Below are 26,872 nucleotides of genomic sequence, written 5' to 3' on the forward strand. Positions count from 1 at the left end.
CGGCACGGCCCCACCGGCCTAGGGGTCCTGCACGGATGCGGCTCGACCACCACCTCGGATCTAGATCCAGGATCTAGAAACACAAAAGCCTGAGCGCTCAATGCGCACAGCTTGGACTCATTTGCTACACTAGGTAGAAACGTGACTGCCCTCTCCCAACAAAACCCGGTTTTACAGAATATATTTTTAGATATTGCCCTGTCAGTGATGGGCATGGAACTAAAAAAATCACCTCAAACTCAGTAAGGTCAAACTGAACTATCCCTCTCCCCACTCAAACCTCTCCCTCCTCCTGAATACCCTCCATTATCATACTGCACCACTCAGTCCCCAAGCCAGGAAGCTGAGAGGCACCCCCTCTGCTCCTTCCCCCCTACATGTTACTGCTCAGGATGTTTACCTTCAAACGCCCTGGAATCAACCCCTCACTTTCTGCTATGGGCTAAACCGTGTCCCCCTGAAAATTCCCCTGTTGGGAGTCTTAACCACAGCACTTCAGAATGTGACCGTATTTGGAGATAGGTTCTTTAAAGAGGTAACCAAGTTAACATCAGGTCATTAGGGTGGGCCCTAATCCAGTAGGACTAGTGTCCTTATAAAAAGAGGGAACTGGCAGACACACATGTACAGAGAGAAGCCAAACTGAAGACACGGGGAGGAGACAGCCATCCACAAGCCAAGGAGAGGGGCCTAGAGCACATCCTTCCCTCACAGTCCTCAGAAAGAGCCATCCCGGCTGACAACTTAAGATTAAGAACTCTGAGAACCATTAAGAAAACGTATTTCTCTTTAAGCCACGACGTGCGGTACTTTGTTATGGAAGTCCCGGCAAATAGACCTTCTCTCTTCCCTCTGCTATTCGGTACCTTCCTTCAGGCAACTGCTTCTTCCCTTGGCAGCTTCTAACCAGTCTCCCCACTCCGCGCTGGGCCCCCGGTGACCCAGCTTTGACCCTGCTGCCAAATCTGATCCATCATGCCCCCCTTGGCCCTAAGGGGATCCCACCACCTTCAGGATCAAGCCTATCCACCAGAGAAAGGCCTCCCAGGCCCTTCATAATCTGACCATCTCTCTCCATCCCCATTCCCATCTGCACCTGGCCTCTCGCTGTACCAGTTCATGTACAAGTTCATAAAAAATGTGGGAAGGAATAATTATAACAGTTTTATTCTTTTTTTTTTTTTAAGATTTTATTTATCTGACAGAGAGAGAGACAGCAAGAGAGAGAACACAAGCAGGGGGAGTAGGAGAGGGAGAAGCAGGCTTCCCGCTGAGCAGGGAGCTCAATGCAGGGCTCGATCCCAGGACCCCGAGACCACGAGACCACGACCTGAGCCGAAGGCAGATGCTTAACGACTGAGCCACCCAGGTGCTCCAACAGTTTTATTCTTAACAACCCCAGAGGGGAAACATCTAAATGTAATTAACTGGTGAATATGTAAAAAAAAAAAAAAAAAAGAAAGAAAGAAAAAAGTTGTAGTATATTCAGTAATAAAACTCAGTAATAAAAAGAAACAATTCCTGATATTCACACAATATGGATGACTCTCAGATGCTCTGCTGAGCAAAAAAAAAGCCAAAGAATACAGTACATTCTATATGATTATACTTATGTTACTGCCAAAAAGAAGGAAAACTAATCTACAATGATAGAAACTAGATGAATGGCTGCCTGGGGGTGGGCACAGGGAACTTTCTGATTATTTACCTTGACTGGAGTGGTGGCTACATGGGGATATGCATTATTCAAAAATCAACAACTAAATTAAGAAAACAATTCTACTTACAATTGCATCAAAAGGAATAAAGTATCTAGGAATAAACTTAACCAAGAAGGTGAAAGATCTGTACATAGTATAGTGAAAACTATAAGACACTGATGAAAGAAACTGAAGACGACAGAAATAAATGGGAAGACAGTTTGTGCTCCTGGGTGGAAAAAATTAATATTGTTAAAATGTTTACACTACTCGAAGCAATCTACAGATTCAATGCAGTACCTATTTAAAATTCCAATGGCATCTTTCACAGAAATAAAACAAGCAATCCTAAAACTTATATGAACCTGGTAACACCCCAAATAGCCAAAGCAATCTTGAAAAGGAACAAAGCTGGAGGCATCACAATTCCTGATTTCAAACTATATTTACAAAACTCTAGTAATCAAAACAGTACGGTATTGGCATAAAAACAGACACAGAGGTCAATAAAACAGAATAGAGAGCCCAGAAATAAATCCATGCATATACGGCCAACTAATTTATGACAAAGGAGCCAAGAATTCTCACTGGGGAAAGGACAGTCTTCAATAAATGGTGCCGGGAAAACTGGACCACTATCTTATACTATACACAAATATCAACACAAAGTGGATTAAATTTGAACATAAGACTTGAAACCATAAAACTCCTAGAAGAAAACATAGCCAGTAAGGCTCCTTGACACTGGTCTTGGGTTTCGGATTTGACACCAAAAGCAAAGGTAACAAAATCAACAGTAAACAACTGGGACTACACCAAACTAAAAAGCTTCTGCACAGTGAAGGAAACAAAATGAAAAAAACTACCAAGTAGGAGAAAATATTTGCAAATCACATATCTAATAAGTGGTTAATATCCAAAATACATAAACAACTCAATATCAAAAAAAGAATCTGGTTAATAAAAGAGCAGAAGAACTGAACAGACATTTCTCCAAAGAAGACATACAGATGGGCAACAGGTACATGAGAAGATGCTCAACATCACTCATCATCGGGGAAACGTAAATCAAAGCCACAATGAGCTATCACCTCACACCTGTCAGGTTGGCTAAACTCAAAAACACAAGAAACAACAGGTGTTACTGAGGACGTGGGAAAAGGGGAACCCTTGTGCGCTGGTGGTGGGAATATTACAGAAAGCAGCACGGAGGCTCCTTAAAAAAAACTAAAACTAGAACGACCATATGATCCAGCAATCCCACCTCTGGGTATTTATCTGAAGGAAATGGAAACGCTAAATCTAAAAGATACCATACCCCCATGTTTACTGCAACAATATTTACAACGGCCAAGACATGGAAACAACCTAAGTGTCCATTACTGAATGAATGGACAGAGAAAATGTGATATAGCTACACTATGGAGTATTATTCCAACAAAAGGAAATCCCTGCCATCTGCCAGCAACATGGGTGGACCCCAGTGACATATGCTAAGTGAAATAAGGCAAACAGAGAAAGGCAATTACCGTATGACTTCACTTGTACGTGAAATCTAGAAAAAAACAGAAAACTGAATTCACAGATATAAAAACAAACTGGTGGTTGTCAGAGGCAAGGCGGGGAGTGGGGAGTGGGTGACACGGTTTGCCAAAAGGTACAAACCTCCAGTTAAAAAATAAGTCATGGGGATACATATAACGGACCGCATGGTGATGACAGTTTTAACACTGTACTGTGTATCTGAAAATTGCTACAAGAGTAGATCTTTAAAAGTTCCCATTACATGGGGCGCCTGGGTGGCTCAGTCGTTAAGCGTCTGCCTTCGGCTCAGGTCAGGATCCCAGGGTCCTGGGATCGAGCCCCACATCGGGCTCCCTGCTCAGAGGGAAGCCTGCTTCTCCCTCTCCCACTCCCCCTGCTTGTGTTCCTTCTCTCGCTGTGTCTCTCTGTCAAATAAATAAATAAAATCTTTAAAAAAAAAAGTTCCCATTACAGGAAAAAAAAAATGGTAATGATGTGTGCTGATGGGCTGCTAACTAGACTTACTGTGGTGATCATTTTGCAAATCGAATCATTATGTTATACACTCAGAACTAATACAATGTTATATGTCAATCATATCTCAACTTAAAGTCAATGACCTGTAGGCTAACAATGTGTGAATTTCATTGTATTAGGCCCTAAAACAAACTGGTTTTTAAGAACTACAATTTCAAAAAATGCCACAGCCCAGTATGTTCTAATTTGTCCTTCTGATGTTACTTTCTACAAACATGAACATTCATTAAAGTATTTCCACAGAAGACTCAGCCTAAAGAAAAGTGTAAATTATACAATACTTTGAAAAAAATGGTGTGGTTTTCTTAGAGAAGAACATCACTCCACAGTCTCACACTGATAACCAACCAGCCAGTTTAAAGCCCAAATCACCATCAGCTTCCCAATCTCTGATATGTCTCTACCAACCTCCCCTGGGTGAACTAATCTTCCGTTCCGATGCCTTCCTCCCACCCCACAGACAACCCCAATCGTTTGGTGGAGGAATCCAGCGGCACTGCTGGTTGCCTTCAGTGATTCAGTAGCAAACCTTCCTGTCCCTTAAAGTGGACCTATGATAATTAATAAAATTCCTTAGAAAATCAGCAAATAAATTCTAATTTTTGAGCTGGAAGGAATCTTAGAAATTATCTAGCTCCACATTAAAGGTAGGGGAAATCTGAGGCCCATTCCCAGGTTTCAGGACTGGTTAGCACAGAAGCAGGATTAAATCCCAGGATAATCTCATTCCCTTTCCATGATCCCAGGATTTATGTTCATAAAAACCACATGCTGTTTTCAGAGCTGCAATTTACATATTAAAATGAAGAGTTGCGGGGCACCTGGGTGGCTCAGATGGTTGAGTGTCTGCCTTCGGCTCGGGTCATGATCTCCAGGTCCTGGGATCAAGCCCCGCATCGGGCTCCCTGCTCAGTGGGGAGTCTGCTTCTCCCTCTCCCTCTGCCCCTCCCCACTGCTCCTGCTGTGTCTCTGTCTCAAATGAATAAATAAAAAAATTCTATAAAAAAAACAACTGAAGATTTCCTCACCTTGAGTCCTTTATGAGCCAGAGCTCGTCTATAGTGCGCTTTCACACTCCCGTCATCGATCTGCAGTGCCCGATCACAGTCCTGCTTTGCCTCTTCAAACTGGCACAGCTTCAAGTAACAGAGCGCTCTGGTGTAACGTAAGTATGAAAGGAACGAGGTATTATGAACAGCGAAGACAACATATCTCCAATCATGGCGTTTTCTTGCAATGCATGTAATCATGGCATTGGGGATACAACTGCAAACAAAATACAGTCCGGGCCCCTCAAGGAGGCTACAGTCTAGTGGAAGAGAGAGACACTTAAAACAAGCAAACACAGTATAATCTAAACAGGATGCTCTCTCTGGGAGCACATAGCTGAGAATGTCACGGAATCTGGGGGGGCTGAGGCAAGGGCAGGAGTAGTCAGGGAAGACTTCCCAGAAGAAGTTACATTTAAGTTGAAGCCCAGACCATGAGGTGAGAATTATCCAGTGCAAAGGCACTGGGCCAAGAGATAAGATGTAGGAGGGGAGAGTGGTGGCCAGGGGCCCAGCAAGAGCAGAGTCTCACAGTGAGAGCGAGCGAGCGAGCGAGCGAGCACACAGTGCTCTTGATGCGCTAAGAAAAGCGCCATATGGCTGGGTGCAGGGATGAGCTAGAAGGGAGGCCAGGCCAGATGGTGAAGGGTCCCATAAATCATGGCAAGGAGGCTGAGCTTTCTCCTGAGCTCCATGGAGGTCCACCAATGGGTTCTCAAATAGGGCTAACATGTTTACCAGGTTTTAGAAAGATAGCTCGAGTTGCAACCTTGGAGAAGGAGACAAGAGGGAAGAAGACATGCAGGGTAGTATGGCGGGTGCTGCAAACATCTAGGAGGAGTCAGTGGTGGCCCAGGACAGGGGTGACAGTGAGGTCGGAGAGAAAGGCTCCCGCCAAAGAGGAATTTGGAAGGGGGACATCCCAGTTTGCAGACAGCCCGGGAGAGGGAGGCGTCAGTCAGGAGTGCAGACAGGAGTGGAGTACTCGGGTCTGGAGCCCAGAGGGAGATGGACAGGGCGGCGGGCACACCTGAAAGGTGGTAGGGGGACTGGGGAGAAGATGGACTGGCTCAGAGAGCATGCAGGGTGAAAAATGGATCTGCGCCTTCAGAACCCCGAGAAGGGCAGGGGAAGGAAGGCCTGTGGAGGGAGGAGAGGAGAGCTGCCCAGTGAGCCCCCTGTACTGACATCAAAGGGCGAGGCGGTTTCAGGCCCCACTGAGCAGCCGCCCATACCCCGGACCGCAGAGGCTGAGCAGAAGGGGAGAACACGACCTGGTGGAGTTAGTGACAACGTTTTTGACAAAATGGTTGCCAACAGAGGAAAACATGCACAAAAACAAAGCAGTGAGAGGTCAGAGTAAAAAGAATTCATCTGAAATAGCTAAGAAAACGTGTGCTGGGAGTCCCTGCTCTTTAGGAACTATCCTCACTCTTCTTGTCACCCCAGACTCTACCTATTCCTGAAAATCCCCACATCACCGGAGTCTAGATAGCAATCTTTTACCATCATGTGGTAAAGACTGCCTCTCAGCAGCTTTCCAGAACAATCTGCCCATTCCTGCTACACACTGAAGGATGCTGGTACCCTCCCTTAGGACTCCAAGAGAGAAAGGACACTTAGGAAACGCGTCAGAAAGACAGCTGAGTCCTGCTCCTACAGGGCCGACCACGCACGGGCCTGGTTGGGCACAGGGAGCTGGGCGGCCAGGAAGGGGAGGCAAGGGCAGCCCGCGGGGACCCTCAGCCCGCCACACCGCATGCTGTCAGTCTCTCTGGAACGCTTATGGCCCCCGCCCCTTTGAAAAACACTTAGGACAATATGCTATATAAATTCTCCAAACGATGGAGAAAAAACTTTGGCAATTAATCGGTCTATACTTTTTAATCCCCCCCCCTCCAAAAAAAAAATTAACATAAATACGTAAAGTTACAAAGAACTTGCCTGTTTGTATAAATGGCACATTCCTTGTTGTTAATCTTTAAGCATTCACTGTATTTACTAAGGGCATCTTTATAGTTTTTGTCCTTTACACATTGATTTCCTTCTTCTTTAAGGGTTTTAAACATTTTTTCATCTATGGGACACCCCCCAAGGGGGGGGAAAAAAGAGGAAGGATTCATATAAGCACCTCTACAAAATCTTCAGTATACCTGTAAGCAGATATTCTATTGCAAATTAACCTGACCACACACCATGCAGAGCTAAAGTCAAAGTGGAATGAAACTTTGTATACAAATTAAAAAGACAAATTGGCTGTAAGTAAAAATTATACAATTATGACATTTTTTTCAAATTAGAAAATAAAACATAAATAATGACATCATTTTATCCATACCGATATGTCTTCTCTACTGGAGATACAAACATCTACAGTGTTTGGTTTAGTAACTATTTCATGAAAAATGCACAAACCTGTTCAAGCCTGAGGTGGACATTTGTCCAGTACCCCATTTCCTTGGAAAACCACACCTCCCCCGTGCTCTGTCCTGCAGTTTAGGTAAAGCAAGCCCTACCCTAGCCCAACCTTTTGGAGTAATTTTTGTGTTACTATCAGCACATCATACTTTCCTGGCCACAATAATTTAACTCGTCAGGGATGGGCCTATGAGAGCCAATAAGCTACAACAAGATTTTTTGTGGCAGCTTCTGGTAATGCTTGCTCTTTCTCGTGGAATATGAGGAGGAAGAGAGGAGCTATCCAGCCATCTGGTGATACAAGGGGAGAGTCTATATTTCTAAGATAGGGTGAAAAGAGCAAGAAAGAGGCCAAGATAGAGAGCTGAAGAAGAATCTATGAGTCCTGAAACTAGCCATCCCTGCAGCTACTCTACCTGTGGACGTTTCCATGATAGGAGCCAATAAACAACCTTTTTCACTTAAGCCATAAAAGGCTGGGTTTTCTGTTACCTGCAGTGAGAGAGTCCCAACTATTACCATTACCTGTGCTATCTTGCAGTGATCATGGCCGACTCTGCTTAGGATCCTTTCCCCTTCCTCAGGGTGCCCTGATGTCCACTCAGCTATCACTCCTCTCCTACTCAACCCAGGCGTTCAGAGGAAGCTGACCCCACTGATCAGGAACACAGGCTTAGCTAAGCCAATCGGGGCACGGCATGTCCTCATCGTAGAGACTGGCTCAGGAATGGGCACATGACCCATTAGAATAAGTACCAATAAAATGTGAGTCAAGAAAGTAACAGGATAAAAAAGCCAGGGCTTTCAGGGTAACATATTTTCTCATTTTTAAATTAATGCTACCCAAAGCAATGGTGTCTCTCTCTCGGGACACTGATACCTGCACCCAGGAAGCCTAAAACCACTACAGTTCTATTATTTTCAGTCAGCACCTGAGCCCTGATGAGCTTTCAGTTACATGAACCAAAATATTCCTTACAGTTTAAGTTAGTAGATTTTCTGTACTTGCAACCAAAGTTTTCTATCACACATAAAGTATGAAAACCTGAAGTTTTGAATCTATGTAATAAGTCCACCTAATGGAGTAACTTGATATAAAATAAAAATCCTGAAATTAAATTTATTTCTAATGTTTCATGTTTCAAAAGACCACACAATGGGGCCAAATGACACTCCCCATACATCCTGCTATATGTAAGACCTAAAACAAAGTATTACAGGGATTCCTCCCTGCCCAATTTGCTGAAAAACTTTAAGCTTTTCTTCCCCCATTGTTTTTAAACCTTTGGTATCTATTCTAATAATCACATAAATATGAAGAGCTGATTATACTTGTGCTCATGATTAACTAACACAGATCTACAGTATAGTCAGTATATGCTCTTTGTTAATAAACGACCACCCTTTACTGAGCAAATGCTTTGTGCGAGACTCCAGTAACAGCCAACGCTAGAAAACCAGAGATCTCCAAGACTTTCCAAATCAAAGTAGATGTTCCCTGCATCTCCCTTCTAGTCAATGAAGAGGATGAGGGTCTAACAGAAGCCACATCACGACTGAGGAATCTCAGGGTGTCTACAAGATGAGGGTCAACCAGGGACACACATGGAGTTCCTAAGCAGGCAGGAGAAATGGGGCCTGAAGTGGCTTTTAGCAGAATGCAAGAGTGAAGTGAAGTCCCATTTATTAAACACTCTGCACAAAGTAATGAGGTAGGTACTATGGGAATGCAGGTATGTTAATAACTATGATATAAGGCAGAAAGAAATACCTGCTAGATATTTACGTTGTAGCGTTTTACTTTGTTCTATTATTTCAAACACACCGATCTTATTACTTTAAGCCCTGCGACATGCAGGTGTTGAGAGAACTACATGCTACTTCTTTTTCTTATGAATGCTAACTAAACCTTTATTAAGTATTTTGTATGCATATCTCCATTTATTCCTGAGAACAACGCCACAAGACAGTTATTCATATTCCCCCCTTTCATACACACTAGGACACTGGATGTGGGAAGCAACTTCTTAAGACTCTAGTTAGAAAGAGGGCGAACAGGGTCTTAAACCAGGGTCTGATGCCTGAGTTAACGCCCTTATCCTTCTGCTTTCCTGTGAAAACAGACACGCAGCTCAAGGTAACCTTGAAAAGAAGGGTGTGTAGGCTTCGCCCACCTGTGCTGCCGGGCTGGGGCCGGCTGCAGGAATCCCCCCCTTGGCTGGGGGGCGTCTCTGCCACAGGCTGCCAAGCTCGCAAATGCGCAGATGTGGGCACAGCAGGAATGGGGGACAACCTCTCCCGCCAGCTTGGTCCGTCCAGATCCATCAAAATTCTTGTTATTCTAAAAAAAAAATGAGTTTTCTCTTTTAATCATGCCATTTGTTTTTTATATCACTGAAGCTCAAATCAACAGTAAGATTTACAACACTGCGTTTGTGTACTTCTCTATAGAAAACACAGTCTTGAGCTATCTGCTGTCCCCATAAACTGTCTTTAAAAGGACTTTTAAAAGTTGCCCAAAATTATGTTAACTTTAGATCCTTTCTGTATCAAGAGAAAAAATGAAGGTCTAAAAATTTTTTCAATGTATATGCAATAAAAAGCGAAATATAAAGGTAAAATTTAGGAGGCCTAAAAGAAATGTCCCGCATAACATTTAATATAATTACTAAATTGATAATGCATTACTCTTGAGAATAATCAAAAACACCTGAGAATTTCTATGCCCAAACTATACACCAAGGAGAGGTGTACAAGACCAGCTGCTAAAACTGATGAGGGCAAGCTATCATGTAGAATATTGTTTTTCCTTAAAGCATTTACATATGGCTAAGATACTCTTACCTTGCCTTTTTTTTTTTTTTTTTTTGTCTTTAATGTTATTCACTTACTGTGTTTTCATATGCATAAAGATGAAAGGACAGGATACTGGAGTCCAATAGGAGGGCCCTTATACTATTGATGTTTACTAATGGCCATCACAAAGTTCAGATTAACATCCCCATCATCCCTTTGTCATCATTTTAAACATACAAAATATCATATTTACGTTTAAAAACAAAACTGAACTATGTCTTTGAAATGGAACTGATTTTAAAAAGGTGTGTCCCAAGATGAGAGGAATTACAGGTAATTAGTAGAATGCATTCAAGTTATCTAACTCAATAGTACTTCTTGTGTGCATAGTTTTCTATTTATACAGAGAAAAACACAATCCACATACTTTTTCTTACAGTTTCTTAAACCGAAATTTCAATAGTGATCTTTGGTTATGCGAACCAAATATCACCTATCTTAGTGTAAAGAAAATAACTTTAAAAAATAATGTAAGACCACCCACAACTACAGAAGGAAAAAAAAGCTTTAGAAAAGAGAATTTTCAAGCAAAACTTGTATTACCAGCAGAGAGGAAGGAAGAAGCAGCTGAAAAGAGATGATGTGTTGCCAGGGAGTAAATAAGTAAATGCAGGGAAATTTAACATATAAGATTCCTGGAGAGGAAAAGAGGAACATGGTTAATGGAAGACAGAAACAAAATATAAACACAGAGGTTTAAATAAAAAAAGAAAAAAAAAAGCTGCTGTTGTTCACACGGAAAAACAAACATAAATATGGGATTCGTGAAAAGGAACAGTGAAATTTAAAAAATGGATATTTCACAGAAAAACATATATGGCCAAACCAGACAAAGCCCCCTCATCTTCTTATAAAGTATCACTAAGAAACGTTCGATTAAAAAGTGAATGAATCTTAAAAGTCAATCTGTATAAACGAACCTTCATGAATACACATAAAAAGTATAACGCAATCCTCAAAAAGCTAAACACAGAATTCCCACATGACCCAGCGATTCCACTCCTAGGTATACTCCAAGAGGAAGTGAAAACAGGTGTGCAAACACTTGCACACGAATGCCCACAGCAGACTATTCCCGACAGCCCAAAGATGGAAACCACCACAGTGTCCATCACCTGATGAATGGATAAACAAAACATGCTATGCCATACAATGGAATGCTATTCAGCTATAAAAAGAAAGGAAGCACTCACATATTCTACAACATGAACCTTAAAAACGTCACACTAGGTGAAAAAAGCCAAACACAAAAGGCACATACTCTAGGATTCCATTTACAGGGACCATCCAGAACAGGTAAACCGACAAGACAGAAAGCAGATGAGTGGTTGCCAGGGGCTGAGAGAAGGGAGAATGCATGGCTGCTTAATAGGGACAGGGTTTCCTTTGGGGATGATAAATGTTCTGGAACTAGAGAGAGGTGGTGGGTTGTACAAGTGTACATGTACTAAAGGCCACTCAACTGCATACTTTAAAAGACAATTTTATGTTCCATGAATTTTACTTCAATTTTTTCAAAATATATAGTGCACAAGGTTCAGAAAGAGGAGTAATCCCAGCCTCTCAGATAACTATTTCTCCCGTCAAACCTTCCGGCCCATCACTATGAACCCACTTTCCTCCAACACCTTCCAACAGGCCCTTCCTCTCTGTCGGCTAATTCGGCTGTCTTCCTGCTTTGTCTCACAGGAAGCCGAGCTCTGGGAGAAGATCCCACTTGCCCAACTACCTTGGAGATGACCAGGGACAGAGGATGGGCAAATTAAAAGCCGACCACAGGAGTGAACTGTGCTCTCTGTTGGAGAATGAATTCATTCAACACATCTTACTGAGTGAATCTGCTGTAAGAGGTACTTCAACCACACAGACAGATAAAACCCAATTCCTGACCTCAAGGAACCTTCAATAGAATGAGAGAAAAATAATTTTACAAAAAGGGACAGAGAATTTACAAACGATATGGAAGCTGGGTAATAATAGAGGGCACGGTGTTCTGGGGGAAGTGGGAAGGGCGCCTAAAATACATGTATGGTGGGGTGGAGCTGGGTCTATCAGGGAAAGTCATTTCCTAGAGGAAGGAGGTCCTCTCCTAAAGGACAGGGAGGAACTAACTGGGCAAAAAAGGAGAAAAGAGGGCGCCTGGGTGGCTCAGTTGGTTAAGCGGCTGCCTTCGGCTCAGGTCATGATCCTGGAGTCCCTGGATCGAGTCCCGCATTGGGCTCCCTGCTCGGCAGGGAGTCTGCTTCTCCCTCTGACCCTAACCCCTCTCATGTGCTCTCTCTCATTCTCTGTCTTAAATAAATAAATAAAATCTTTAAAAAAATAAAAAAAAAAATTTTTTTTAAATTAAAAAAAGGGGAAAAGAGCCTCCGGGCACATATGAGGAGGCAGCAGATGACATTTCAGCAAGGCAGCTGTGCCACAGGGCAAATGGTTGAGACCTCCCAGGTGACACTGCCCGATTTTCAAGCTCAAGAGCAAGGAGGCTGTGAATGCCCAAGGCTTGATCTGGCCCCAGGTCCAATTGCCAATACATATCCCTTTCTTCCAGTTAGGCTGGGATCAGACAGGTTCCACGTGACGAGAGTGGACACTCCAGGAAATGGCTGTTCGCTCTACACACAGATCTTTCCAACGGTCTTCTCCAAAGTGCGGTGGGATCATGTGGGGAGGTAAGGCATGATTTTATGATATGAATTAATCTAAAACATGCCATTCTCATCTTGCACAATTTTGCTCAAGGTCTCCTCCTATCAGTGCTCTTCAAAGACCACCTCAGGCGCTTGCTCTCCAACAAATGAAGCCTACACAGACCAAAGGGGCCTGGCCTCTCTGTGATTTCCCCACCTTACTAATATATTTTCACCGGTGGGGATAATCTGTCTTATGTTTTTCCCCCTGGCTATATTCTGGTTTGCTTAAATACAGAGATTGTTATTTTGCTGCTTTTTGTCTTTTTGCGGGGGGGGGGGGGGGGGGCGGGGCAGGGCAGGCCAGACCAATACGGGGCACAGTGTAACACACATAAGAAGCTATACTCTGGACAAATGGGATCAGAAAATAGTATACATAACTAGAAATATTATTCAACTCGTCATTTTTTAATCTCACCTGAAAGCAATTTATGAAGTCTGGAAATTCTTACCTTCCCATGCTCACTCAGGGGGTAAATAGGTCTTAACATAAATTAGATCCAAATTTTTGCTATTTCACCATGATAAATTAATACTCATCCTAGATGAGTGTCTATTTAAAGGGCATATAACACAAAATCTAGCAGGCTTATGAAAACATCCACTCTCCTGAGGAGAAACAACAGTTACGCTTCCACTGACAGAGGTGGTGCATTGAGCATGTGCAAACCCTGTAGGAGAAGAAGATTCGATATGGCAGTTTTCACTACATTTTTGGATCTTGTGCTAGAATTACTAGTGATTTAGGGCGCCTGGGTGGCTCAGTTGGTTAAGCGACTGCCTTCAGCTCAGGTCATGATCCCAGGGTCCTGGGATCGAGTCCCGCATCGGGCTCCCTGCTCTGCGGGGAGCCTGCTTCTCCCTCTCCCACTCCCCCTGCTTGTGTTCCCTCTCTCACTGTGTTTCTCTCTGTCAAATAAATAAAAATCTTTAAAAAAAAAAAAAAAGAATTACTAGTGATTTACATCATCACTGGAAACACCTTCCTAACGCCACAGATATTTACAAATACTAAAATTAAGTTCTGTGCATTCACAACAGCAAAGAAGATCTATACGCTGAGCTTAAGAAAAAAAAAAAATTTACTGAACAGTAATTAATGGACCAGGAAACAAATATAAAGGTGTTAAGGACAACTCAAAATGGATTATAGGACAGTTAGAAATTAAGTTAGAGAGAGAGAGAACTGTTTGGTTTTGATGGGAGTGAAAATCATGCATGCAAAGTAAGTAACTGAGGACATGTCTACACTCTGACACCGTTCTTGGAAAAGAGGAAGAAAAACACGTAATTCCAGTAGAAAACAACTAGACCTCAGGCACCGCCTCAGGCTGGCTTACCTGTTAATACTGTCATTTGCTAGCTGGATTCTGCAGTCTATTTGCAACACTGTTTTATAATCCACGTAAGCTTTCTGATACTGCTCTAAAGTTTCATAGGCCATTGCTCGACGAAGAAGAGGCTTGATTGAGAATGGATGAAGTTCCAGAGCCCTGAAGACAAAGATATTACATGTCATTTGTTTTGAAAATTATTCTTTTAACTTATACTAACTGAATATACACTGTAGTACTGGACTTTCAAACACAAACATATCTGGCATTTCATACGAAGGACCTAGGAATATACTAGAAAGGCAAATTCAGAGTAGAACAATCAAACTTGAGGTTACTTCCTTTATTTTATATACTTTGGGTGGCGGCGGAGGGAGAGAGAAAATCCTAAGCAGGCTCCACTCCAGTGTGGAGCCCGCCACAGGGGCTCCGTCTCACAACCCTGAGATCATGCCCTGAGCTGAAATCAAGAGTCGGATGCACCAACTGAGCCACCCACGTGCCCCTACTTCCTTCCTTCCACCCTCTCCAATACCCTAAGCCCTCCCCCCCCAGCCCTGACAGAACCCACCATGGCACCAAATACAAGGTAGGCTTTCAATAGATTCTTGTTACCTACTGATGGATTAAGAGGAAAATTTTCTTTTTTTTTTTTTAAAGATTTTTATTTATTTATTCATGAGAGACAGAGGGAGAGAGAGGCAGAGGGAGAAGCAGACTCCCAAGGAGCAGGGAGCCCGATGCGGGACTCGATCCCAGGACCCTGGGATCATGACCTGAGCCGAAGGCAGACGCCCAACCATCTGAGCCACCCAGGCGCCCTAAGAGGAAAAATTTCATTCGCACCTGTGTTTAATAAGGCACCTCAGCACAGAACCACAAAAACTTGCATTACATTTTGAAAATCAGCTCCCTAAAGGTCAGTTTATTATGATTTACTTGCTGGCAAAGGGCTTCAAAAACGGACCAGAGGGAATCAAGGAAGTAAATGTATGACGATTTGTTAAGTCAGGAATTTTCATCTTGCATTTGTTAAGGCTATGAAGTACCTCCAACATCACTAGAGATGTATTTCAAGGTTATGTTCCTTGGTTTTGTTTGAAGTAGCTGTTTAAAGCTACTTCGCTACACAACGGACTTCATGACATTCTGAAATAAAGCACACAAATCCAGAGATTGTAATTACGTACGAAAACTATCACACTCTTCGTTTCAACGAACTTAACTGAAACTGTAAAGCACGGCGAGTAGAAATCCTAGCAAGAGCCTACTTTCTACACACCCCACCAGGGACTGGCTGCTGCCCTGGGCTGTCCACACCAGGGATGGCAGGTCTGCTCCTCGGGTTCACTCTTCTGCTACATGTTTAACTTCCTTCAGGGAAAGCACGAGTGAGGCCTGCTTTACTTGTTCTCCAACAGTCTTGGGGATCTGCTGTCTATCCCCGTCTACAGGGGTCTGGCAAGGGGATGCTGACAGAGCACCTGCCAGGTGCGAACCACTGCAGACTCGCTCCTCGCACTGCCCAAGCCGGCAAGGTCATCCGTTCATGCTGCAGGTGAGGAGGCGGAGGGGAACTGAGCCTGATCGGCCCACAGGGCAGTTCTTCTGAATTTCAGCTTCAGGAAAGCCAGGGCAGTGACTGTCCCCACGGCTGAGATCAGCGCCTGGCCCGCAGGAGGCACTCAGCAAACACCCCACGCCCCACAAGCGAACCTACGCTCTGCCTCCCTCACCCATCCAAAAGCACTATCAATAAGGGAACTTCGTTGGAGTCATTCACAATTCTCCACATTGTACAGACACTCCACTGCAAAGGGGGCTGTGCTCCCGGGCTCCGCACCATACAGGCGTCACGAACGAGCTTCAGTGCTCTATCATCTAACCAATTTCGTTCTGCCCAGGTGTTACCACTGGGGGTTATTTTAATGATCTCCTCTGTACTGTACTGGGCTTTACATTTTTTTCTCTAACACATATGTATTACTTTTATAACCAATAAAAGTTACTTTAAAAGTAAAACTAAGATCAAGTAAAAACTCCTACTTAATAGAAAACCGATCTCTGAGCATCATTACCACTGCCTTAAATCTAGCTTAGTTTCATGCTTGGGGGATATTAACAACATGAACCCAGATGACAAACATGTCACCACAACTACCCCAGGTCACCACAGACTTCCAAAGCCCAAGGTGCTTTTCAGCCACTCAAGACAGAGCCCAGGTAGGCGTGGAACATAACACTGAGGAAGATGATGCATTTAATTTTTAGCACTCCCAGCCCAGTAAATGCAAGTTTTCTCTTTAACCACAATCCTGAAAGTGAGTATGAGCTTATAAATGGAAATTCCACTAAGGAAAAAAAAAAAAGGACATTCATTCATAAAAACAGAGAGAACTTTTTAAGCCAGAGCTCACAAAGGTTTAACTATTCAAGTTAATACAGTTAAGACCCTACAGAGTCTTGTAATTTGAAGCCTGTCAGAGAGAAGCAAAGAGGAGCAAAAGCAGAAAATTACCAGGCAATGTTCATTTTTAGTGAGTCTGTCAAATATCCTCAATGGAAAGTCACCGAAAAGATTCTTTTGGTGTAGTTTAGATAACCCAAAAAGATTCTCTGGCAGATGGGAAGAGGATTTTTTTTTTAAGCTGATAAACAATTCTGAGAACATAAAGCAATTTCTAGGATAATGGTTTTAAACTTCTGCCCTGTTTCATGGTTTATCTCGAAGCCTAAAATAGAAACATGGAGATGCTGTGGTCAGGAGAGGGACAAAGCCCAGAGCCCCTTGAGCTCCTCAAATCCCCCTTATACTTCCAACAGTGATCCTCTCAGCACACCCCTGGGATACACCTCAGAGTGTTTCAGAGGAGGCCCCAGGAGTTCAGATGTGTAAAATTAAACACTTTTCCCCCAAACTGCATTACGTTATTCTCATAGGTCAATCTATGAAAGCTAATCCACAGATTCCCCTCTCCCTTATTTTAAAGTTTGCCCCGATTGAGTTTTTTTTTTCAGTTTGACTCCTGCTACCACTTGTCTTAGAATAAGGGCTCATGGGCACACTAACAACTCTCCAAAGAGCAATTAAGTGAAAAACTAAAACACAGGCTTCCATTAAAATGTATGTAATCTTCTTGAGGTGAAAATAGTCCTATTTCTGCTACTAAATGATTCCTAGTTCATACAGATTTAAATACATTTATTTCAACATGTTTACAAAAGCAAATGAAGTTTTCTGGCATTAAAAGTAGTTTGAGGGGTGCCTCGGTGGCTCAGTCGTTAAGCGTCTGCCTTCAGCTCAGGTCATGATCCCAGGGTCCTGGGACCGAGTCCTACGGCAGGCTCCCTGCAGGCGGGAAGCCTGCTTCTCCCTCTCCCACTCCCCCTGCTTGTGTTCCCTCTCTCGCTGTGTCTCTGTCAAATAAATTAAAAAAAAAACAAAACAAAACAGTTTAAAAAAAAAAGTAGTTTGAGGTTCACTGCTTTGGAGTAAAATCACCTCATGCCCCTTATGTTGGGACTCATATGCCAGGTATCAAGAAAACATCTAAGTAGGTCGGGCTCCAGAGAGGTCAGTACTGACCAGCAAAGCAGGATTCTTTGGCCTAGAACACAGCTCTTATCTAAGGACATCTTAACTAAACCACCGCCCATCTCCCTCCACCCCTGCCCCCCCCCCCCCCAGGCCGTCTCCTGCTCTCCTTCCAGACAAACCTCCATTCTAGCCTCCTTAGACACCACGGCTGGAATCCCATCTTTGACTTCCTCCCAGATCTACACTGAAACACAACAAATTTTAGCAAGAAAATGTCTGCTACCTTAAACTATCTCACTTAAGGATAAAGTGACTCCACTGTTTTGCAGTAGCCCTAACTGTAGGGTTCCCAAGTTTGAACTGTAGTCCTGAACTCACTCACTGTAGCAAGACCTAAGATAAATCTGAAGGTTAACGTGTTGGCCACAGACACTTGTGCAGTGAAGGTTCTTGGCTGCAAACCACAATGTACTTGATATTCCACAAATTCACATGGTCTTACTAGTTAAGTGCAATGGTAAATGTTTAACAACTGGCTCTCCTGAGGAGAAAAACCCAGATTTGAGGTGCCTGCCAATTTTCATGGTGTTAGTTCTCCAACCATGGCAGATTTCAAGCTACCAATTTGACTTCAACCAGCTCCTAAAAACGTATTAAGTAGTGTGAGCCAGCACAACAGTGGACGGGTCTACAGTCAGGGCCAAGTGAATATAAATAGTATTTATTTTTAAATCTGAATGTAAAATTGGCAAAACAAAAAAAAACAAAAAAAAAAAACCAAGCCCCTCAACACCTTCTTTTTAAACTGTAGACACAGAAATTGGCAAGTTTTTACCCATATCAATATACTAACACTGAAAAAAATAATAAATTGTTCTTCTTATAATGAGGTTGTCCACAAGTTATTGTTCAACCTAGGACTTCTGAGAGTGAAAACGGGTAATATTAGTAATTTTACCAGACAAGAAGAGTAAACCAGGACTGTGAGGGTCAAGCCAGGACACACAAGTTATTTTTTAGATGCACTAATAGTAGCTTCTTTCCAAAAGGCTCCTGAAGCAGGCTTATTACATAATGGTGGAAGAAAACAGTACTTTTTATTCATGTAAATACATTCACCAACCTCAGTATGTAACTTGTTGAGTACCACGGGGGACTATAGTGCTTGCAAAGCGGTCTACGACACGGTTCCTGACTTCACGGAGCTGAAAATCCACTGTCGTGGCTAACACAAGTACCCACAGGTGTGAGAATGACCGTGCAAGGGGTGTAGCCATGCAGGTGACCAGGAAGCCTGAGGTGACCAGGAAGGCAAAGAAGAGGGGGCAGCTGAGCAGGGATTTCAGAAGCAAAGATGTGCAGAGGGCATCACAGTGGCCCAAATGAGAGCAGAAAGCTCGTTTGGGGGGCAAGGAGGTAAGAGGAGCTTGTAATTATCTGCAACACCACACTGAGCCACTGAATACCTGCTTGAAACACAAAATAATGCTTCAGGAAAAGTCGTTCTGATGCTACAGTGGAGGAGCCAAAGAGACTAGATGAAAGGCTTCTCCAAAAGTCTAAAATTGACATGAAAAGAGCATGGATTAAAGTGACGGCTGTGTAAATGAAAAAAGTTTGCATTCTTCTATCAACTGTCTTTGTATATATGAAGCAGAAAAATGTATCATTTTTCGGTATAATTCAATTAACATGTCTTTAAAGTGTCTAAGAAATTAGATCCATGAAGAAAATTCGGTAAGAAATTAAATACTGCATTCATTCATCACACTGAAATGGTAATCTCTTGACAAACCTGAAAACGCGCAGTTTACCTGTTACAATCTTGAATGCAGCCGCTGCAGTTTCCTTCTTTTAGGTAACACGCTGCTCTATTTGAATATAAGATACTTAGATCGTCTGCACTTCCACCTCCTAAAATCACATTTAATTAAATACGGTTAAACTCCGGGAGCGCAATCACAGTTCCCCAGCACGAAGAGACGACTGAGGTCTCCGGGGGCACTGCCGTCCTACGGACCGCCCCTCACGCGGAGCCCGGGGAGCGCCCGGTGCCCGCAGGGGCCTCAGGGGGCGAGGCCGAGAGGGACGCGTGCAGACGCGCCCCGCCCGGGCACATGCTACGCATTCCGAGGTGCCGCGCGCCCAGGTCGGTCCCGCCCCGCCCTCCGTCCGGTCTGCCCGGACGCGAGCGCCTGTCATCCGGGCGGCGGCCCTACACGTCCCGGGAGCCGCAGCCCGAGGGTCCGGGGAGGCGCGGGCGCAGCTCTCGCCTACCTGCAGGCTCCAGCTGCGCGATCGCCGCCGAGTACTTGAGGGCCGCCTCGGCGAACTGGCCGCTTTTGAACAGCTCGTTGCCCTGGCTCTTCAAGCCCGCGGGGCCGAGCGTGGCGGCGGGGACGGGGGCCGCGGCGGCGGCAGGGTCCCCGGCGCCCCGCCCGCTGCCCGGGTGCTGGCTGGCGCTGCCTGCCGCCTCGGGGGCCCGCGGTCGGGCCCGCTTGTCCGCGCCGGGTCCGAGCTCCCGACCCCGCCGCGGCGCGCCCCTCTCCGGCCGCTTGCCGCCCTCGCTTTTGCGGGTCAGCTTCTTCTGGATGTTGCCCATGGCGCGCGGCTCCGCGGCCTCTGTGGGAAGTGGATGCGGGAAGCGAGTGTTTGCATCATCAGGAGAAACTACCTACCGCGGTGGCCGCGGGGGTGCCCGGCGCAGACGCGCGGCGCAACGCGCGCGGGGGCGGGTCGCGGCGGAGGCCGGGCTGGCACCGCCCCCGCGGGCGGGGCAGCGCGGTTCCCGGCACCTCCAGGCGCGCGTCTGCCGGGGGCTGACCGCCGGGCCGCGCGCTGCCCGGGCCACGCACGGGAGGCACCCGTAGTTAACTCGTTGAACGCCGACGGGCTTGGAACGCGAGCACGGCTTCTCAAAATCATTCCCTGAGTCAAAGCATCCGTGGCCAGGTACAGCTTACAAAAAAACGTACCTTTCTCCCCAAGCATGAAGTTACCAAAGCTTGAATACGATAATTGCACCCAAGATCAGGGTACCCTTTTAATGTAAAGAACTGGGAGAGAAAGATAATTTGAAAGTGAAATAAAATCCAAGTGACCATTTTAAAATGAATTTAGCAAAGAAGTTACATAAAATAGGCACCAAGTTTTTAAAGTGAGCTTTAAAAAACAGTAAATTTTCCATAACAGTGTCTTATTCAAGCTAAATTCCTTTATCTTGATCGAAAGACTTCAGGCATTAATCATAGCTTTAATAATGGATTTTTTAAATCTATTATTTTTAAATATGAAAATGATGTATAAATATTTCATTGGTGGGTGTCTTATCAATATTTAAAACAAAGCAAAAAATATTTAAAACAAAGCAATTAATTATTTCACAGAACTGTTAGAAAAAACACTTAAGTACAGAGACTTCCAAGCTTTCTGTTTTAACAAATTCTAATCTGATTTTTTTAAAGCAGGCTCCATGCCCAACGTAGGACTTGAATTCAAGACCTGGAGATCAAGCGCCGCATACTGCACCACTGAGTGGGACTGAGTCAGCCAGGTGCTCCTCTAACCTGATTTTTAATGGATATATTTTCCACTGTGTTTCATGAATGGTAAAGCTAGGATTTGAACCACAAGGACAGGGGGAATAGAGAAGCAGGAGTATTTCAGTGAAAATCAGTGGATGGTCACCTTAAGGCAAGCACTGAGTGTAAAAACACACTAATTAGTAAGTATGGGTTTCTATACAGTGTAATAACCAAAAGAGGCTTCATTATGAAAAGAATAAAAAGATCTTGTTATAGCAATAAATCCCCAGATTGGACCCAGTAGGATTATTAGAGCAAGACTCCAGTCTTCTTCGTCTGGTATCTGCTGCTCAAGTCCCCACCCAGCATAAAAACAGATGAAAGCCCAGATCAGTGTCAACAGAAACAATAGACAGTTTAGTAGTATTCTCCATTCCCTGGTATATTATGCCCTCACGTCTGACCAGTACTATTACTAAATAGGTGCAGTTTATTGAGAACTTAATAGGAGTCAAGATTTTTGCATACACCGTTTTCCACTATCATTAATCCTCATACCTAGTAGTATCGTCCCCACTTTATAAATAAGGCAACAAAGACACACGGAAAAAGCTAAAGACTGTCCTAGAGCACAGAGAGCTAGAAATCAGCATAACTAGTGTATGGGATTCAAGTGAAATGAACTGAAAGGCATACCTCTCTCCTCAAGACTGAAAGGTCCTTGAACAACTCTGATAGTCTCTAGAGGTAAGCCGAGGCCTGATCCTCAAAGACCTGTGAGTCCTGGCGTGTGTACTGTACTGCCTGTGGGACATTCCATCGGAGTTGTTCGGGAGGTGACTCCAAATGCAGCTCAGGGGAGTGGCCTTCTCTAGAGTCTGCAGTAGGTCCCAGTGGACTTGGGAGTTGCCAACATGAATAGGATCTTTGGAGTTTGGGTGTGGATGAGGTCACTCCCATCTTCCGGAGGATCCCTAAGAAATACTAACATGTGGGCGCCTGGGTGGCTCAGTCGGTTAAGCGTCTGCCTTCGGCTCAGGTCATATCCCGGGGTCCTGGGATCGAGTCCCGCATCGGGCTCCCTGCTCCTTGGGAGCCTGCTTCTCCCTCTGCCTCTCTCTCTCTGTCTCTCATGAATAAATAAATAAAATCTTTAAAAAAAAAAAAAGAAAGAAATACTAACATGTGAAGGATGATAATAAGAAAAATCTTTAGTGGAGATGGAGGAGTATCTAGAAATGAGAGAAAGCCCAGGAGGGAGTCCTGCCTCAGAAACCAAGAAGAAAGAGTATTTCAGGGAGGAAGGAGTCAAGAATAACAAATATCAAAAGAAGGGATGGCCAGCAGTATCAGCCGCCTAAAGCCTACCGACAACCATTAGATCTAAAGCCATGAGGACTCACTTCAGTAGCCTTCAGGAGTCTGGGTAGTTGGTAGATGCAAAAATCCTCAACAAAACACTAGCAAACCAAATCCAACAGCATAGTACAAGGATTATACACCATGACCAAGTGGGATTTATCTCAGGAAGTAGTTCAACAGTACAAAATCAATATACAACATACCACATTAATCGAATAAGGGGAAAAAAACCACATGATCATTACTGACATTGAATGGGCATTTGACAAAAGCCAACACCCTTTCATGATAAAAAACAGAAAACTATGACCAGAAGTGAAATTTCTCAAAATGATAAAGTACGTTTATGAAAAACTCAGTCAACATCATATCAACGGTAAAATTCTCAAAGTTTTCCCCTGAAGTTCAGAACAAGACAAGGATGCTGTCTTCACCACAGCTACTCAACATTATACTCAACATTATACATTATACAGCCTCATCATTAGGCAAGAAAAAATAGAATAAAAACCATCCATATTGGAAAGGAAAAAGTAAAACTATTAACAGATGATGTGATTATTATATTTTATATTATGTATATATGTGTGTGTGTGTGTGTTTATATTTGGAGGGTATATGTAATCCTAAAGAATACACACACACACATTACTACTACTAAGGCTAAAAAGCAAATTCAGCAGTTTCAGGGTACATGATACACTAGCAATGAACAATCTGAAAATTACAAAAACAATTCCATATAGTGTAGCAGCCAGATGAATAAAATATTTAGGAATATATTTAACCAAGAAGGTGAAAGACTTATACACCGAAAAATACAAATTACTGGAAGAAAACCAACAAATGGAAAGATATCTCTTGATCATACATAGGAAAACTTAATGTTAAGATATCCAAAGTGATCGGGGCGCCTGGGTGGCTCAGTTGGTTAAGCGACTGCCTTCGGCTCAGGTCATGATCCTGGAGTCCCGGGATCGAGTTCCGCATCGGACTCCCTGCTCGGCAGGGAGTCTGCTTCTCCCTCTGATCCTCCCCCCTTCTCATGCTCTCTCTCTCTGTCTCATTCTCTCTCTCAAATAAATAAATAAATAAATAAATAAATAAATAAATAAATAAATAAAGATATCCAAAGTGATCTACAGATCTGACATAATCCCCTATCAGAATTCTACAGCCTTTTCTGCAGAAATGGAAAAGTTGATCCTCAAATTCATATGGAATTTCAACGGGTCCAGGGTAGTCAAAACGATCTTGAAAAAGAAGAACAAATCAAAGGACTTATACTTCTGATTTCTGAAACTTACCAAAAGCTTCAGTAATCAAAACAGTGTGGCACTGACATAAGAATAGACATCTAGGCCAATAGAATAGAACTGAGATTCTATAAACCCATACATCTATGGCCAGTTGATTCTTGACAAGGGTGTCAAGTCCATTCAATGGGGAAAGCATAGTCTAACAAATGGTGTTGGGACAATTGGATTTTTACATGCTGAAAAAAAAGCTAAGCTGGACTCCTTCCTACCTCAATTAATCAAAATAAGTCAGTGACCTAAATATAAGAACTAAAACTATAAAATTCTTAGAAGAGAACAAAGGGGTAAATCTACATGCCCTTGGATTTGGTGATGGATTTTTATGTAAGACACCGAAGGCACAGGAAACAAAAGAAAAAATAAATTGAACTTCATCAAAATTAAAAACTTTGCGTAAAAGGATATTATCAAGAAAGTAAAAACACAACCCACAGAACGGGAGAAATTATGTGCAAGCCATATATCTTACCTGCAAGGGTCTAGTATCCAGACTATACCCACCAAAAAGACAACCTAACTCTTAAATTAGGCTGCAAAGGACTTGAATAAGCATTCCTCCAAAGAAGATACACAAATAACAATAATAATATACACAGAAAAATGCTTAACATAGTAAGTCATTACAAAAATGCAAATCAAAACCATAAGGAGTTGCCACTTCACACACATTATAATGGCTATAATCAAAACGGCAAACCATAACAAGCATTTGCAAGAATGTGGAGGAATTAAAATCCTCATATATTGTTGGTGGGACTATAAAATGGTGTAGCCACTTTGGAAAACAGTCTGGCAGTTCCTCAAGAAGTTAAACAGGAGTTACCATATAATCCAGCATTCTACTCCTAGTTATAGACCCAAGAAAATTAAAAACATACGCACACACACAAAACTTGTACATGAATTTCATAGCCACATTATTCAGAAGAGCCAAAAAGTGGCAATAACCCAAATGTCCATCAACAGATGGATAGAGAAAATGTGGTATTATCCATGCAACGGAGTTTATTTGTCCATAAAAAGGAGTAAAGTACTGATACATGCTGCAACATGGATGAACCTTGAAAATATTATGCTAAGTGAAAGGAGCCAGACACAAAAGGCCACATGTTGTATGATTCCATTTATATGAGATATTCAGCATAGGCAAAGCCACAGAGACAGAAAGTAGATTAATGGTTGCCAGGGGAGGGAGATGGAAGTGACTGTTAATGGGTATGAGATTTCTTTTGTGATGATAAAAATGTGCCAGGATTAGACAGTGGTGATGGTTGTACAACCTTGTGAATATATTAAAATCCACTGAATTTGAAAAGGATGATTTTTATGATATATGGATCCTATCTCAATTAAAAAAAAAAAGAAGATGGTGGTGGGTATTGAGGAGGGCACATTCTGCATGGAGCACTGGGTGTTGTGCACAAACAATGAATCATGGAACACTTCATCTAAAACTAATGATGTAATGTATGGGGATTAACATAAGAATAAAAAAAAAAGAAAAAAAAAAGAAGAAGAAGAATGCTTATTTCACTTTACCCTTGACAACAAAGGATACTTTTCTTTCTTTTTTTTTTTTTTTTTAATCCTCCATCTTGGCCAATTTGATGGGAGAGAAAAAGAATCTATTTTCTTTTTTTGTTAGCAGTACAAAATTTGTTGATCATTTAATTTCTCCGTAAGTGATTAATTGTTCATATGCTTTGTTCATTTTGGTACTGGGCTCTTTTAACATTTTCCTACTGTTTTGGAAAAGCTCTTCATACCATAAGGTTGTCAACTCCTTGCCATTTTTCCTAGTTTGTCATTTACCTTTTAATTTTTTTATAGCATCTGACTGATAGTGGTTTTTCACTTATACACAGTCAACATCATTCACCTTTCTTTTCATGATTTTATCTATTGTTTTAACTCCTTGAAATCCCTACCCTTCCACCTTCCTGATCCCACCAATTCTAGGACAAGAGAAATAACTATTTTATTCTTCTGTTTGCAAGTTACTATTTAATTTTCTTATATTTCATTTTTAAGTAGGGAATAAGCAACAGTACGACAAAGGAGGCTAGATGGTTACTTTCCTCTGATTACTTCTCACAGACTCTGTAAGAAGACAGAATAAATACCAAAGTCTCTGACAGCTAGTCGTATGGTGATGGTCACGTCTAAATGCTCTCCACTAGCGAAGGAAAACACAAATAGATGGGGAGTTCCCAAGAAAGCCCAGGAACTCAAATCCTTGGGTCTAATCAGCCTGGCAAATAGGTGTTTCTTCAAACTAGTCCCTAGAAGGACAATTGTCAATGGTCTTGTCTCAGTACCTGATACAGAGCAGGTGATCAATAACTGTCAGCTATTAAATCAAATCCACTGGCTACGTTATACCTCAGTCGGGATGAACTGGGCCTGGCCAGTCCGAGTGGTGCTTACAGGTGAGCAGCATTATCAGCTGAGGTTACACAACAGTCAAAGCTGCATTTTCCCAGGGGCTTCAGGGCTCCCTGCATCATAGCCCATCATGACTAAGAGTTCTTTCTTGGAATGTGGTGGGATGGGGGAACATATGCAAGGATTCCATCCTGATGACCTCCCTCTGCTTTAACAGGATTTCCTAAAAGTGACTTGGATTTCTCCTGTCTTGTCCAAGGCTCCAGGACCTCTCTTTACATGTCCTCTGACAATGGAACTTGGTAGAGGTGAGCATAAGACAGTCCTATTGACTATTTCATCTTAAAAGGACTACAGTCCTATTGACTTTATTTTATCTTAAAAGGACTACTTCTGAGCTTCCAGCTATTTATCCCACCTAATCTTGATTTGCTTTCCTGAAAAAAGGGAACTAACTAGTCTTAAAATTTATATTCCTATCAAGACATTTTTATTTTCGGAATTTCACATATCTTTATGTATTCCCTAATCTACAAAATAATTATTGAGGGGCACAAATGACAAGATCAGAAATGGTTCTCTCAGGGGTACCTGGGTGGTTCAGTTGGTAGAGCCTCCGACTCTTGATTTTGC

General features: G+C 42.9%; 1 protein-coding gene across 2 annotated transcripts in view; it reads right to left on the reverse strand.

Moving 5' to 3' along the window:
- SPAG1 (sperm associated antigen 1) overlaps window positions 1-26,872 on the reverse strand; it is a 70,177-nt gene that overhangs the window by 6,728 nt on the left and 36,577 nt on the right. For both annotated transcript variants that reach the window (XM_064588044.1, XM_064588045.1), the window contains 6 exons: window positions 19,927-20,271; window positions 19,464-19,563; window positions 14,118-14,270; window positions 9,403-9,569; window positions 6,755-6,887; window positions 4,790-4,916 (listed from right to left, as the gene is read on the reverse strand). In XM_064588044.1, the coding sequence (XP_064444114.1) occupies window positions 4,790-4,916; window positions 6,755-6,887; window positions 9,403-9,569; window positions 14,118-14,270; window positions 19,464-19,563; window positions 19,927-20,271 (1,025 nt within the window). The remainder of the gene's footprint in view (window positions 1-4,789; window positions 4,917-6,754; window positions 6,888-9,402; window positions 9,570-14,117; window positions 14,271-19,463; window positions 19,564-19,926; window positions 20,272-26,872) is intronic.

The sequence above is a fragment of the Mirounga angustirostris genome, unplaced genomic scaffold (genome assembly GCF_029215605.1).
Source record: "Mirounga angustirostris isolate CCGP_5_RB_7025 unplaced genomic scaffold, mMirAng1.0.hap1 SCAF_4, whole genome shotgun sequence".
Taxonomy (NCBI): Eukaryota; Metazoa; Chordata; class Mammalia; order Carnivora; family Phocidae; genus Mirounga; species Mirounga angustirostris.